Source organism: Arachis ipaensis, chromosome B10 (genome assembly GCF_059453495.1).
Source record: "Arachis ipaensis isolate K30076 ecotype BB chromosome B10, ASM5945349v1, whole genome shotgun sequence".
Lineage (NCBI taxonomy): Eukaryota > Viridiplantae > Streptophyta > Magnoliopsida > Fabales > Fabaceae > Arachis > Arachis ipaensis.
Window position 1 is genome coordinate 136,271,251 of NC_142435.1, and position 16,608 is coordinate 136,287,858.

General features: G+C 35.3%; 1 protein-coding gene and 1 non-coding gene across 4 annotated transcripts; one reads left to right on the plus strand and one right to left on the minus strand.

Moving 5' to 3' along the window:
- Window positions 1-457: 457 nt before the first annotated feature.
- Window positions 458-4,191, minus strand: PSP (3-phosphoserine phosphatase). Of its 3 annotated transcripts, none has more exons than XM_016326306.3 (8): window positions 4,083-4,191; window positions 3,689-3,945; window positions 3,131-3,263; window positions 2,796-2,903; window positions 1,908-2,001; window positions 1,508-1,657; window positions 1,382-1,435; window positions 458-957 (listed from the first exon to the last, which is right to left on the minus strand). In XM_016326306.3, exons 2-8 carry the CDS (start codon window positions 3,918-3,920, stop codon window positions 832-834), a joined length of 897 nt encoding a protein of 298 aa, XP_016181792.1. In that variant the 5' UTR covers window positions 3,921-3,945; window positions 4,083-4,191; the 3' UTR covers window positions 458-831. The 3 variants fall into 3 exon arrangements, with proteins under 3 accessions (XP_016181792.1, XP_016181791.1, XP_088339796.1); XM_016326305.3 differs by having other exon boundaries at window positions 4,088-4,183; XM_088483670.1 differs by lacking the exon at window positions 4,083-4,191 and having other exon boundaries at window positions 3,689-4,071.
- Window positions 4,192-16,053: 11,862 nt separating this feature from the next.
- On the plus strand, window positions 16,054-16,162 carry LOC148581838 (small nucleolar RNA R71). Its single transcript, XR_015896536.1, has one exon. It is a non-coding gene; the product is annotated as a small nucleolar RNA R71 (small nucleolar RNA).
- The last annotated feature ends 446 nt before the right edge of the window (window positions 16,163-16,608 follow it).

The window sequence follows — 16,608 nt, forward strand, 5'->3', positions numbered from 1 at the left end:
AATAGGGAAGTGTCCGTGCTTCATAGGTTGTAAATTTCAGTTGTTTTCAAAGTATCCCTACTTTTCATAACTCATATCATATGAACTAAGAATCGATTCTCAGATTTCAAGTTCATAGAATTGGTATGTGGAATTATAATTCCAATTCTATGTTACCCCGAAAATAAAAAAAAAAATGAAATTAATGGACCCAATTCCAATTCAAAGCTCTAATTTCATACACAATTCCATAAACAATTTGCATTTGTCAGACATAAAATATACCTATTTCGTACAATATATATGTATAATGGAGTTAACACTCAAATTGCCCTGAAATTTGCCAAGAGTCTTAAATTGATCCTTTAAATTTTTGTCTCAATTCAAGGGCCAACTTTAGTCTCGGAAAAAATTCCAGGAGCTAATTTGAGTACTAACTCATGTATGATCATAGTATTATCATTACTATACCAAAGGGTAATTCTGAATGCTCTCAAGCACAAAAATTACATAAAGATAAGAACATTTGTACAATTAAATCAAGGGGGGAAATTGGCAGAAATACAGATCGAAAAATATTTCTTGGCCACGGCTACAGTGCACCAAAATAAGTATGGAGTACAACAGATTATTAGTTAGATCCAATGGTTAACACATCTCTAGACTTACATATTCACCATTGGATCTAGTGGTACACCATACTTATTTAGGTGTACCACAGACAGGTTACCATGTTCGTTTACTCATACTTCTATAATGCTCTAATATCATAGAAGGTTACCAGAACCTTTATAAAATTTGGAACACTTATCAGATTGGGATCCAAAAAGGAAAAGCTGAAAAAAAAAAAGGTTACTCTAGCGAATTGATGAGGTCTTTAAAATTGAAAACCAGCCAATCAGCTTTTGTAGCAACAGCTTCTCGAAGTTGAACACCGGCATAGCAAATGAACAAATCAGCACCACCTGGTCTGCGAGCCTAAACGCGATTAAAAAAAAATCAAATTATTACATTTGATATGAAATAAGAATTAAACTTGACTATACAAACTGATAAAAGGAAGAGAATATTATCATTACAATTTTATATTTACAGATTAGAAGTTTATGGAGAATTGAAGTCTTTCCATCAATGACTCAATGAAATTCACCAAAAATATAACTAGCATGGGTGGGTTCATTTGTGTATCCACACTTCAACATCACGATTGGTTTTTGAGCGAAATGTACAACTGTTTTGGTGTAATAGGAAATTGCAAAGGATATAAACTAGAAACAATTTATCATAAGCAAAAACATTAGTTAATTCAACATATTCTCGAGTCTAATCATGAAAACCATAATTAGAAACAAAGTATTTGATCAAACAAGCAGCAAGTATTACGGAAGGTTTCTTTTCTTACCTCAAGATCAGTTGCACCATCCCCAATCATAGCTAATGCCTTGTATCCATGAGCCTGATGAAATATTTTGATCAGATTTTACAAGAAACAAAATAATTGAAGTTCACATGCAAGTGCAAGCCTAACCTTCCTCAGTTGTTGTACTGCAGTAGCTTTGCCGCCACTTCTTGAAGTAGGTTCATTTGCATCAAAACCCAGAAACTCTCCAGAGCTTCCGAAAAGTAGTTGATTGGCAAAAATGTTCTCTTTTGGTATCCCGAGAATCGATGCAACAGGCTTCATAAGAAACACAATAACATTTAGAAAGAAAAATATCATTTGCAATTCCTGATTAAATGGAAGAACTAGTTTTTTCTCTGTTATATAGTTTTTATTTTTTTCCGATGGAATGCTAGTAATAGTTTTCAAATACTTCATATTTTATTTTCAAATGCAACAGTTAAAGGAAATTTATCCAAGTTCACAATATAATTATAGTAACCAATATGGATCAGAAAACCCATGAAAGTACTACTATTTTCCATACATTGATCATTTGACGAAAGCCTCCAGATATCAAATATACATCCATGTGATTGGCCTTCAGCTTCTGGACTAATTCTTGAATGCCAGGGGAAAGCCTGCATATTAATTAGTAGAATTGTTTCAACAAGGAGAAAAGAGGATACCCAGTTGAACTTTGGTGATGCAGATAAAACCTTATCTTTCGTCAAAGTTTAGGCTAGTCATATCAAGGGGTAAATCTATGGTATTTCTTCTTTTTTTTTTTTTTTTTCACTCAATAACATTCATTAAATGGTAAACTATGATTTCAACATAAAGGAATATATATTATTTTTGTTCTAGAATCTAGATACTATGCAGCATTTCCTGTTGAGGCACGAAAATCAAATATATCTTAAAACTGCATCAGATGGAAAAATACATCATTTCTTGGATTGGTTACTGCCATAGTCAAGACCATCCTTGGTTAGAGTGACTATTTTCTCTAGATTATACGTCAGTCTTTAACCCTACACCTTCTCCTGATCTATCTGTCTGAGATGGGCACAGAAAACTGGGTAGTACGTACTTGATACTCTACTCTCTCAGTGTTTAACCCATTTATCAAATGCACAACTACATGTAAACTAATAGTTAATAAATATGCCTACTCCTCATCTTAATGAAATTCTTTTTTATCCAAAAACTGCAGAGCATTGAAGAAGAAAACGATATTGAGTTAAGGTCTTTTACATACTAGCATATCGATAATGTTTCATATAAAATGAATGATTCATTCAATTTGTAAGGCAAAGAATGATTAAGATTATTCAAAGCAAATCAAGATATAGGAAGTTAACTGGTTAAGAATGTAAAATCAGTTCTATCCAATAATTGCCAAAGATGGTTAAGAAAAAGTAGTTAGTAATACCGTGGGGGCCTTTGCTCAAGAAAATTCTGAACCTGAGATAAAGAGGGATTGAACAATTTCAGTCTAGCAGCCAAGGCTTCCTCAAAAGGAACAGAACCACCCATAGCTCTGCAAAAATTTAACACTTAAATCAGAAATCACAAACAAATACTTCCTTGATACCCTATTTATCTGTTACTGCAACATCTTTGTACCACTTTGAATCCTTTTATTCGGATGCACTGTTCCAAAGATGTACCAGAAAGTAACGATGACTAGTAAATGGATTCAGAGAGAGCATAAAATAACCAAAGATGAAATCTTTTAAAAATAACTCTAAACTAAAATAATCCAACCTAGCAGTCCATTCAGCAACAGCCTTTCCAGCACCACAGAACTCGGCAAGCTCGTCAATACCTTCATCCAAGCAGACGGTGCTATCGACATCAAAGCACACAGCACTACACTTTCTCCAAAGATCAAGAGTTTCTACAATTTTTGAGAATCCCATCCACATTATTATGATTGCACAATTCATTAAAGCTAAGAATTTGTACACAATGATTAAAGACACTCAAATTGACATATAGTGATTACAGTTCAAATAAGTATGGACAAATTTCTTGACACTGTTAGAGAAAGCAGTAATGTCAATTCAAGGCCTGCATAAGAGATACCTAAACTTGTTTGAACAATGACACCTACATTCTCATACTAACTGTGTATTATGTAAATCATAATTCTCAAATAACAGAACTTGAAATCAAATAACATGAATATGCCAATGAGAATATGAAGTATTATGATCATAAATTCATAATATTAGATCCTAATTCTGGAAAAATGGACTGAAAGGATAGTCTTCATCAAATTAGTAACAAATCACCATAACAGAGACAGATCCTATTTGTAACCTTTGGAAGGAATAGTGTTCTCAAAATGGCCCACTTTAGCTCCACCAACAGACGAAGCAGCAGCTACAACAACCATTGGCGAAGAATGCTTCACGATCTCAACACCAATCCCAGAGGCAATGTTGTTCCTCTTCTTCAGATGCAGCGTCGATGAAGGAACGAAAAGAGATTGGTGTTTCTTGCAACAAAAAACGCAAACTGGGTTGATCCCAGAACTCACCAACCCTTCCATGAAAACCAATTGAAGTACCTCTAACCTGTTTTTAAATCTCAATCAATCAAGTAATAACGGAGAAAATGGAGAATCAAAGAAGGAAGAAGAAGATTATGCACTAGATTATTGGATCCAAGAATGCATGAAGGGTGTTTGAATAATTGCCACTGAGTTAGTTACCTTACCTGCCTGAGGCTTTTTCTTTTTCCCACTAAAATCGAAGCTTTTGGGAGGCACCTTGAGATGGTTGGTGAGGCTCATGCTTAACCTCTTCTTACCAGAAAGTCTATGAAGCAGCAATTTTTGTGTTTTGTGGCCAGCACTTAATTATAAAAAAAAAATAAGTAATTTTTTATTATTGGATATAATCTCACACCATTAAAAACACTATTAATTACCAATTGATAGTTAAAAAACACAAAAATTACTGATCCCTTAACATTCCTCTCTTCTTATTAAAAAAAAAAAACCATTGATAATAATAATAAGAGAAAGGCTAAGCAACTTTTAGTATTTTTTTATTATTATTTGGTTAATATAAATATTAAATTATTTTTAATAAATAAATTTTATTAATTTATATATTTTAAATTTTAATAATATAAATATAAATTATATATTTATTGTGTACAACATTTTTATAAATATAAATATAAATTATTGCTAACTAAAAATAATAATATTTATTAATTATATAACATTGTTCAAATAATAATAATAAAAATAATAAAAACAATATTCCCTACTAAATCTAAATATCCCAACAAACCATCAATGCTTCAATAGGAAATGATACTATGCTTCCAAACTTATTAATTAGGATAAATGGTTAAATTCATTTTTAAAAAATTATTCGTTTTTCAAATTAGTCTCTAAAAATTTTTTTTAATTGAATTTGTCCTTCAAAAAATTTAAATTAATTATTTTAGTTCTTCTATCATTTTCTTTGTTGATAGTATCAAAATTTTTTAATGTGACACAATAAGTGATACTACAACACACATAGGAGTTTTAAATGACTATTAGTATGATAAGTTTATAAAATTAGATCAAATAAAAATTTAATTGAGGGAAAAACTTGAAACATTGAAATTCCTCAATTTGGAGTTGATTTGATCTAATTTTATAAAGTTATCATGTTAACCGCCTATTAAGACTATTAGGTGTGCGTTATGGTATTACTTAATGTGTCACGTCAATAAATTTTGATGTCGTTAGCAATGGAAGTGACAGAAGAACTAAAATGACTAACTTAAAATCTTTGTAAGACGAATTTGATTAAAAAAAAATTTTTGGAGACTAATTTAAAGAATGAGTGATTTTTTAGGGAATAATTTGACTATTTATTCTATTAATTATTATTGAAATTTGTTTTTTTTAATTACTCTATTAATCCTTATAGTTTTACCAAATTTACAATTAGGTCTCTATATATTTTTTTATTTGAGTTTTTATACTGCTTTTAATTTTGTAATTAAGTATTTCCTAATATAAAAAGTATTATAATTAACTGACTATTTTTTTGCAAATTAAAAGTATCCATAATTAAATCTTCATTAGAACTTTAATTACATATTTTTTTTTATAGAAATATTCTAATAATTTTAATAATTTTGACATGCAAATGACCTAATTACTAAATTAAAAATAATATAGAGATCTAATTGAAAAAAATATAAAAATCTAATTGTAAATTTAATAAAATTATAAAAAACAATTGAATAATTAAACTTTTGTTTAAGAATAGTGATACTAGGTCGGTATACTTTATTATTTTCTATTAGTAGTTAGTTAGTAGTATTTAACAATATTAACTAAAAGGTAAATTCAAACATTACTATATTATAGTGGCTATGATGACTATGCAAGTGTTATTAAAATTAAAATTATTTTTTTTATATTTAAGTAACACTTTTTTTAAGTAACATTTTTTAGCGTTGTTTAACAATAAAAAGTGTTACTTTAATTTTAGTCACACTTTTTAAAATACTATAATCATAGTAATCACTATAATATAGTCATCCTAAAATGATCCTAACTAAAAACATAGTAATTGATTATTGGATTAAAATTTTTGAATTTGTGATTAAAAATATTAGCTAATATAACTTGAAATTATTGGCCCTTATAATTTTGTTTTAAAAATATTAGAAAATCATTAAAAATTATTATTTTTAGTCATTATTTTTAGATATCTAATTCAATTCTTTTAGTTTAGTAATCTAACAATATATTTTAGCCTATATTTTTAAATATTGATAGCCAAAAATTATAAATTCAAATAATTATCTAATATTTTTTTTATATATTTTTTTAAATAATAACCAAATTTGTTTTATTTAAAATAATTCAAAAGTAGCCATATTTACCCCGTTTTAAGTTGTAATTGAGAGTCTGGTTATGCTCAGACTTACTTTCTTAAAAGATTTTTGAAGAAATATTTCATTGTATAAATATTGTTTTGTGTATGGTAAATAAAAAAAAATTATGTTCATATTTAAAATTTTTTAAAATTAGAGATGTTTTTGAAAATATTAAAAATTAAGAAAGTTTTTTTTTTTAAATTTAACTTGTATTTATAAAAATATTAAAAAGTATAATATAATAATATATATAAAAGATAACATTGTTAAAAATGTTCATTTATCTTTTTATAGTATCTTTTATCTTCATAATATAGATATTTTTTTGTAGATTTAATTTTATTATTATTACTTATAAAATGAATTCAGTAAAATTCGATTTCTAATTTTTTTTCCCTTTTATTTTAGTCTTTAGAATCGCACTATTTGTAAATATTCCATTGATTATATTGTATATTTCATATTCTGTAACTATTATTTTAAAAAATAATTTCTTCTTTCATTTTTTTCATTTTTTTTATTTTTCATCATACATCCAAAAGTTAGTATTTTTATATTTTTTTTCATATTTTTTATATTTTTTTCCTCTTTTTTCTTTTGCATTGACAAGAAATACTATTTTTGTTTGAATTTAGATGAAAGAGAGTTAGAGTGTTTAGATTTAGAGTATTCGAATTTAGAATCGAAGAACAAAAGAAAAGAAAAAGAGTAGAGAAAAAGAAGAAGAGAGAAGTCACGAGGAAGACAAAGAGAAAGAAAAAGAGGAAGAGAGAAAAAGAGAAGGAAGAGGAAAAAAAAAGAAGGAGAAGCTGAAGTAGAAGATGAAAAAATAAAAAAAGAATAAGAGAAAAAAAAAATACAATAATAAATTTGTATAATCACAATGAAAAAAGGAAAGAAAGGTGGTGGCTATTGTGGAGTGGTGGTGAACATATTTAAATGTGGCCTATATAACCACTAATAATTGAATTAACTTAATTGAATTTAATGATCAAAATACTTAGTCATATAGTATGACCACACATAAAATATTATTAATAGAGTTAAAATTTGTCTATTTAATAAAAAAACGTAACACCTTTTACTTAATGATATGACTGTTATAAATCGGTTATATGTTATAATTCTGTTATAAATGTTATAGATCGGTTATCAACAACAATCATTAAAATAGATATTAAAACGTTCAAATGCGCTATTACTCTCCGTTTAATGATAAAATTACTTGGAGACTCAACAATTATCTGAAAGAGTAAGAATGTTGTTCAAATTGTTGCAAATTGCAAAGCCTATTATTCACTTAATGACTTGAGCGTCAGAGTGTCTTTTGCAGGTATTCACTCCCTTGTTCTCTTATTTTCGACGTATAACTCATCTCGACGGAAAGTTTCTAGAAACTCATCGGCGGATGAGCTATGCAGCGGCCAACCTCCACAGAAACAATTGGTGCCCACCGTGGGGTCTAGAAACAAAAACCCTTCTTTCTTTAGGTCCTAATCACTTTGACTCCCTATGATGGCATGGGAGATAAAACAAAAAAAAAAAACACGTCAAGAAATTCCGATCTATGATGATAGTGAACGATGCTTCTGATCCTATTTTATGTCATTATTTTTCTATCTTTTTAGACGGTCTTGCACTTGATTGGTTTTCATCTTTGCCTGCATGTTCAATTTTACGCTTTTAGGAGCTAGCTAAGCAATTCAAAGATTAGTTCGCTGCATCTTCCATCTATCTACATGATTCTGACTATCTGAACACTATCAAGCAAGGTCAGCACGAAAGTTTAAGGGAGCATGTCACCTGTTTCACCAAAGTAGCTATGGGCATCTCAAACCATCACCCTAAGGTACATCTGCATGCTATAAAAAGTGGACTTCGTCCCGAAAAGTTTCAAGAAGCCATCATAGTGGCCAAACCCAAAATCTTGGCTAAGTTTCGAAAGAAAACCAAGGGTCAAATGGAAATTGAAGAGTTGTACCAAGCTCAAAAATCCGAGAAGAATCAAAACAACAAGGATGACGATAAAACTCGGGACAACAAGAAACCTTTTTGGTTGACACCGCGTTACGAATCTTATACCCAGTTCAACACCAAAAGGGAGGAGATCATCAAAGAAATACTAAATTTAAAGCTAATAAAACCTCCTCGAAAGGCTGGAACCTACCAAGATATGAATAATGTGGACAAGACAAAGTACTGTGCTTTTCATCAAAAACACCGGCACATTACTGATGAGTGTGTTGTAGCCAAAGACTTGCTCGAGCGCTTATCTCAGCAAAGACATCTGGACAAATACATCGATAGCCACATCCAAAAGCGCAACACATATCAATCTGACTTATCTTCTGCAGGTCAATCTTCTCGGGATAAGGACATAGCATATACAGCTCAGCCCAATCAACCCCGAGGTGTGATTAATTGCATATCTGGGGGCTTCACTGGAGGTGGAGCATCAAGCTCTGCTTGTAAATTCACTTACCGAGCTATGCTCGCTGTAGAAAGCACCAACAACAATCATCAAACTTTGCCCATCTTCCCTGAAATGACGTTCCAACAGTCCGATTTCAATTCAACCGAACTTAATTTAGACGACCCAGTCGTCATCTCTATTCAACTAGGAGACCTAATAGTTCAGAAAGTCTTGCTGGACCCAGGAAGCAGCGCCGATGTTCTATTTTACTCCACATTTAAGAAAATGAAGTTGAGTGATAACATATTGGTGCGCAAAATTAAACTCCGCACAACTTAACCAGCAAGTGCACCGGGTCATCCAAGTAATACCTCAGGTGAGTTAGGGTTGATCCCACGAAGATTGTCGGATTGAGCAAGAAATGGCTATCTTGTAAATCTTAATCAGGCGATTAAAAAAGATGGTTGTTTGTTTAAAAGCATAAACGAAATAATAAGAACGAGATAACAGATTAGTGTAAAAGCAATGATGGATAATTAGTTAAGGCTTCGGAGATGCGTATTCTTTCCGAATTAACTTTTCTTACTATCTACTTCAACAATGAACGATTCATTCAATGGCAGCCGTAATTGACTAACTCATGTAGCATTCTCATCAAGTTAGTCTCTTCTGAACCATAGCAGTCCACCATATCCGAGAAACTCATGTAGCATCCTCATCAAGTTAACTCATGGCTTCCCACCATAGTCGAAGGTGAAGACCTAAGCAATCCACTCCCCTTCGCGATCCTACTCAAAATGCCACAGACAAGGTCGGATCTTCCGGATCAGGGAACGCTGCTTCTCATACTCTAGCCTTGATGCCACAGAAACCTCAGTAACCCACGGTCAACCGGATTATATGTCATATATCCAAAGTCGCCCAGGCACGCTCTTGGAATCCGCAGTGCATTCTCTAGCTTGTGGTTCAATGCTATCGAGGCAAGAATCACACGGAACCCATATAGAACAAGGATGATTGTCACGGGTCATCCTCAATTCATGAGATGAAGAACAAAAATGCACAAGAGAATGGAATCACATGCATATTGAAATAGAACAATAATATTAGTAATCCATGAGAATCAGCAGAGCTCCTAACCCTAACTTAGGAGGTTTAGTTGCTCATGCTTTTACAGAAAATAGTGTAATGTTTGAATGGGGGAGGAAGAAGATCCTAAACATGGGTGATCTCCTCCTTAAATACTAATCTAATGACTAAGGATTACAAAAAATAAGATAGTCTAGGTTGATACTGCGAAAATCCACTTTCTGGACCCACTTGGTGAGTGTTTGGGCTGAGCTTGGGGTGAATCCACGATTTGGTACTCCCTTTTAGGCGTTGGACGCCCTCCTAGCTTCTTTTTTGGGCGTTGGACGCCAGCTGCTCCCTTTTGGGCGTCCAACGCCAGGAATGGGGTTGGTAGTTGGCGTTGAACGCCAGTTTTGGATCTTCAATTCTAGAGATAAGTATGGAATATTATATATTTCTGGAAAGCCTTGGATGTTAGATTTTCAATGTCATTAAAAGCGCGCCATTTGGAATTTTGTAGCTCCAGAAATGCTCCTTCGAGTGCATGAAGGTCAAAATCTGACAACATCTGCAGTCCTTTCTCTGTCTCTGAATCAGACTTTCCCAAAACTCCTCAATTTCATTCAGAATTTACCTGAAATCATCATAAAATACAACAACTCAAAGTAGAATCCAAAAATGTAAATTTTGCAGTAAAACCTATGAAAACATAGTAAAACTTAAGCAAAACATAACTGAAATGATATGAAAATGATGCCAAAAAGCGTATAAAATATCTGCTCATCAGAATACCAAACTTAAACGGTTGCTTGTCCCCAAGCAACCAAAAACAAAGTAAGATCAGCAAGAAGAGAAGGATACAATAAATCTCAGCATTTTTTAAATGAAGCTCAGTTCCAATTGATAAGCGGGGCTTGTAACTATTCACTTCTGAACAGTTTTGGCATCTCACTATCCTTTGAAGCTCATAAGTGTTGACGTCTTTAGGAATTCAAAATCTGGATGATATTATTAACTTTCTTAGTTTAGTTCTTTTTTATTCTTGAACACAGCTTCTTTTAGAGCCTGGCCGTGACCTTAAGCGCTTTGTTTTCCAGTATTACCACCGGATACATAAATGCCACAAACACTTAACAGGGTGAACCCTTTCGGATTGTGATTCATCTTTGCTAGAATCCCCATCCAGTGGTGTCCAGAATTCTTAGGTACACTCTTTTGCTTTTGGAATCATGACTTTAACTGCTCAGTCTCAAACTTTTCATTTGACACCTTCACACCACAAGCATTTAGTTAGGAGAGGAGCTCAATTGAACTTTTTAGGCCAAGATTTAGTTTCTTTTAGGCCCTCCTAACCATTGATGCTCAAAGCCTTGGACCCCTTGCTCTTGCTTTTTGATTTAAAGAGCTATTGGCTTTTTTCTTTTTCTCTTTTACTCTTGCCTTTTGCTTTAAAGAGCTATTGGCTTTTTCTTTCTCTCTCTCTCTCTCTCTCTTTTTCATTTTTTTCTCTTTTTTCTTTCTTTTTGCTGCTTTTTCTTGCTTCAAGAATCAATAGTTGGATTTTTCAGATTACCAGTAATACTTCACCTTTTCCATCATTCTTTCAAGAATCAACATTCATTACTCCAACATCAAACATGCACTGTCTATTCATGCATTCAGAAAGTAAAAGTAATGCCACCACATCAATTAATTGGACTATTCTTATTATATAACTCAAGTTCATGCATCTCACTTCTCTTTTTCGAATAAATTTTTTCTTTTAAGTATGGTGAGAGATGCATGAAAATTTCATAGCTTTAAGATAAAACAAAGGATGATTGATGAATCCACATTTTATGGTATTTATTTGCTCTATTTGGATGGATTTCATCAACTTTTCTTGTATTTATCCATTGAAATAGCATAGTTTCATAATTTCTCCCTAAATTGTGCTTGAAAGTGAAAACATGCTTTTTAAGCTTTATAATTGCTAAATTTTATTCACTTTAATTCCATTTGATGCCTTGATGTGTTTGTTGAGTAATTTCAGGCTTAATGATCATGCACTTAGAAACAGAAAACAGATAATGAAATACAATAGAAAACAGGAAAATAACATGAACAAAGGAGGTATGGAACGTGGCCACCTTAGTGACGGCGGCTACTGCTTCCTCTAGAGAATCCAATGGAGCGCTTGATTTCTTCTATGTCACGCCCCTGTCTCTGTTGCTCCTCCCTCATAACTCTTTGATCTTCTCTTATTTCATAGAGGATGTTGGAATGCTCTTGGTGTCCCATCCTCAGCTGATCCATGTTGGAGCTTAATTCTTCCAGAGAAGTATTCAGTTGATCCCAATATCCTTGGAGAGGAAAATGCATCTCTTGAGGCATCTCAGGAATTTCTTGTTGAGGCAGCTCCACATGCTCTTGCTGTAGTTCATGTGCCGGCTCTCTAACATGCTCCATCCTTCTTTTAGAGATGGGGTTGTCCTCCTCAATGGGGATGTCTCCTTCTATGTTCCAACTGAATTGCATAAGTGACATATGAGGTGAGGGAATACCAACCTTGCTTGGGTAGAGGTCTTTTCTACCACCTTGTACAATTCTTGAGGTATCACCTCATGTACCTCCATCTCATCCCCAAGCATGATGCGGTGAATCATGATGGCTCGGTCAATGGTCTCTTTGGACCGGTTGCTAGTAGGAATGATAGAACATTTGATGAATTCTAACCATCCTTTAGCTACGGGCTTAAGGTTAAGCCTTCTTAGTTGGATAGCTTGCCGTGCGCATCCCTTCTCCACTGTGCTCCTTCCACACAAATGTCTAAAAGGACTTGGTCCAGCCTTTGATCAAAATTGACTCTTCTAGTGTAAGGGTGTGGGTCTCTTTGCATTAATGGTAATTGGAGCGCCAACCTTACACTTTCTGGGCTGAAGTTCAAGACGCCCTCGGACCATAGAGTGCCAATTTTTGGGGTGTGGGTTCACACTAGTGTCATAATTTTTTGGTGACCCACGCATTGGCATAGAACTCTTGTACCATTAAGATTCTAACTTCTGGGATAGGGTTAGTCAGAAATTCCCAATCTCTTCTCCGGATTTCTTGTTGGATCTCCGGGTACTCATTCTTTTTTAGCCTAAAGGGGACTTAATAAATCACTATCTTCTTTGCCACTACTTCATAGAAGTGGTCTTGATGAGCCTTAGTAAGGATCTCTCCCTTTTCCAAGATTCGGAGGCAGAAGCTATGGCTTTTCCTTTCCTCTTTCTAGAGGATTCTCCGACTTTGGGTGCCATAAGTGTGAATGGAAAGCAAAAAGCAAGGCTTTTCTAACACCAAACTTAAAAGCTTTGCTCGTCCTCGAGCAAATATGAACAAAAAAAAAGAAGAGAGTAGAAGAAGAAGAGAAATAGTGGAGATAGAGGGAGAGATGAATTCGGTCAAGTAGGGGGTAGATGGTGTATGAGGGTTGTGTATGTGTGGGTATGAAAGGGTGATGGAGAGGGTATTTATAGGGGTTTGTGTTAAGGTTCGGTTATGGAGAGGGGTAATTGGAAGGGAAATGTTTTGAATTTGAAGTGGGTGGAGTTGGTGAGAATGGTTGGATGGTAGTGATGAAGGGTGTTGGGAAGAGAAAAAGGTGATGTGGATGTGATTGGTTGAGGGTGTATGGGGAAGGGTGTATATGGAGAAGATGGAAAGTAAGAAAGAGAAGAACGTGGGGTAGGTGGAGATTCTGTGGGACCCACTGATCCTGAAAGGCTACGGAATTTGAATTCCCTGCCCTCTTATTGGCGTTGAACGCCCAGCTTCTGCTCCCTGGCTGGCATTCAATGCCAGCTTCTTTCTCCTTCTTAGGGGTTGGACGCCCAGCCTCTGCTCCCTGGCTGGCGTTCAACGCCAGCTTCCTGCTCCATCTTGGGCATTGAACGCCCAGCCTCTGCTCCCTAGCTGGCGTTCAACGCCAGCTTCCTGCTCCATCTTGGGCGTTGAACACCTTCTAGGGACTCCTCCCTTGGCATTCAATGCCAACTTCCTCACCCAATTGGGGCGTTGAACGCCCCTCTTTTCTCCTTGTCTGGTGTTCAATGCCAGCAAGGGATGTTTTCCAGGGTGTTCTACTTCTATATCTGAACGTCTTTATCTCTGTTCTGACTACTGCACATAATCACAAACTCTAAAAAGACACAAGTATGAAAATAAACTAATATTAGGTAAATAAACTTAAGGAAAAAAAACAGGAATATTCTAGTTATGGTTGGGTTGCCTCCCAACAAGCGCTTTTTTAACGTCACTAGCTTGACGGTTAGCTCCTTTACGAAGATGGATAGGGGCTTAGAATGTCACCCCTTACGGTGAACTTCTTCCCTGTACTCTCATGGAAGAGCTCCACGTGTTTTAGAGACATGACTTTATTCACAGTGTGTGGAATCACTGGGCTATCTGTGAAGACAACTTTCATGCCAGGTGAGAGCCCTTCAGTGGGAATTTTCTTATCCCTCCAGCCTTTAGGTACCTTCTTTTTAGTACCCTTATTCTCAGTGCTTGTGGATGGTTTCACAACACCAAACTTAGATTTGGTGTCTGGTGGCTCTATATAGCTCTGCACTGAAAAAGAGGGTTGAAACACTAAGTGTTTCATAGTTGTCTCTCCCTTAGGGAAGGATTTAGGATTGGGCATTTTGAATAAGATGTGGTCCTCCTATAATTGCAGGGCTAGCTCTTCTTTTGCCACATTATGGCATTGGTTGTAGCCAAGAAAAGTCTTCCAAGGATGATGGATTCATCCTCGTCCTCTTCAGTATCTAAGATTATGAAATCTGCAGGGATGTAGAGGTTTTCAACCTTTACCAATACATCCTCTACCATGCCATATGGCCTTTTTAGTGACTTGTCTGCCATCTCCAATGAGATCTTGGCAACTTGTACTTCAAAGATTCCCAGCCTCTCCATTACAGAGAGAGGCATGAGGTTTATGCTTGACCTTTGTTCACATAAAGCCTTCTCAAAAGTAATTGTCCCTATGGTGCAGGGAATTAGGAAGCGTCCGGGATCCGGTAACTTCTGAGGTAGTTTTTGCTGAACCAAGGCATTGAGTTCCTTGGTGAGCACTGGAAGTTCTTCCTCCAATGTCTCTGTTCCAAATAATTTGACATTCAACTTTATTAGAATTCCTAGGTACCGAACAATTTGCTCTTCCCTTGTTTCTTCTTCCTCATCAGAGGAGGAGTATTCTTCAGATTTTATAATCTTCAACCAAGCATTCAAGGGAACCTCTATGGTCTCTTCATGAGCCTTGGTCTCTTTCAGTTCTTCAACAAGGGGACCCTTAGTGGGCGTTGAATGCCCAGCTACTCCTATTGTGGCATCCAACGCCAGGATTTATCCCTCTTTGGGCGTTGAATGCTCAGCTTCTACTCCATTACTAGCGTTCAACGCCTTAAAATACTCCTCTTTGGGCGTTGAATGCCCAACTTCTCCCTTGCTAGGGTTCAACACCAGCTTCTCCTCTTCAGTTTCGGCCTCAACTTCTACAGTGATGGCCTTGCACTCTTCTCTTGGGTTTACTTCAGTGTTACTAAGAAGAGTGTTAGGAGGGGTCTCAAGGATTCTCTTACTCAGCTGACCAATCTGTACCTCTAGATTCCTGATGGAGGATCTTGTTTCAGTAATGAAACTATGAATGGTTTTAGAGAGATTGGAGACTATAGTGGCTAGGTCAGAGAAGCTCTTCCTAGGAGTCTCCATCTATTGCTGAGAAGATGGGAATGGTTTATTATTAAACCTATTCTGATTTCTTCCACCTTGATTGTTATTGAAACCTTGTTGAGGCTTCTGTTGATCCCTCCAGGAAAAGTTGGGATGATTCCTCCATGATGAGTTGTAGGTATTTCCATAAGGCTCATTATTGGGATTTCCTGAGAAATTCTCCAAATAGTTAACCTCATCTACCATGGGTTGATCTAGATCATATGCCTCTCCTTCATGGGAGGCTTCTTGAGTGATGTTAGCTGCAGCTTGCACTCTAGTCAGATGCTGGGAGATCATATTGACCTGTTGGGTCAGGATCTTGTTCTGAGCCAATATGACATTCAGAGTGTCAATCTCTAGGACTCTTCTCTTCTGATCTACCACAGTGTTTACAGGATTCCTCTCAGAAGTGTACATGAAAATTGGTTATTAGCAACCATGTCAATGAGTTCCTGTGCCTTTTCAAGTATTTTTTTCAAGTGGAGTGAACCACCAGCAGAGTGGTCCAATGCCATCTTCGACATCTCAGAAAGGCCATCATAGAAGATATCTAGCATGGTTCATTCTGAAATTATGTTGGGAGGGCACTTTCTGATTAATTGCTTGTACCTTTCCCAGGCTTCATAGAGGGATTCACCCTCTTTCTGCCTGAAGGTCTGAACTTTCACCCTGAGCTTGCTTAGCTTCTGAGGTGGAAAGAACTTGGTCATGAATGCATTGACCACCTTTTTTCAAGAGTCTAGGCTTTCCTTAGGCTGAGAATCCAGCCATAACCTAGCCCTATCCCTTACAGTAAAAAAGAAAAGCATAAGCTTGTAGATCTCAGGAACCACTCCATTAGTCTTGACAGTATCACAGATCTGCAAGAAATCAGAGATGAATCTGTTGGGATCTTCCTATGGAAGTCCATGAAATTGGCAGTTCTGTTGAACTAAAGTGACCAGTTGAGGCTTCAGCTCAAAGTTATTTGCACCAATGGCAGGTATAGAGATGCTTCTTCCATAGAAGTCAGAAGTGGGTACATTAAAGTAACCTAGGACCATCCTTGCGTCTCCTCCACCATTAGGATTGGCTTCCATGCCTATAATTTTAGCTTCTTGTTCGAAAAGCTCTGTGAAGTTTC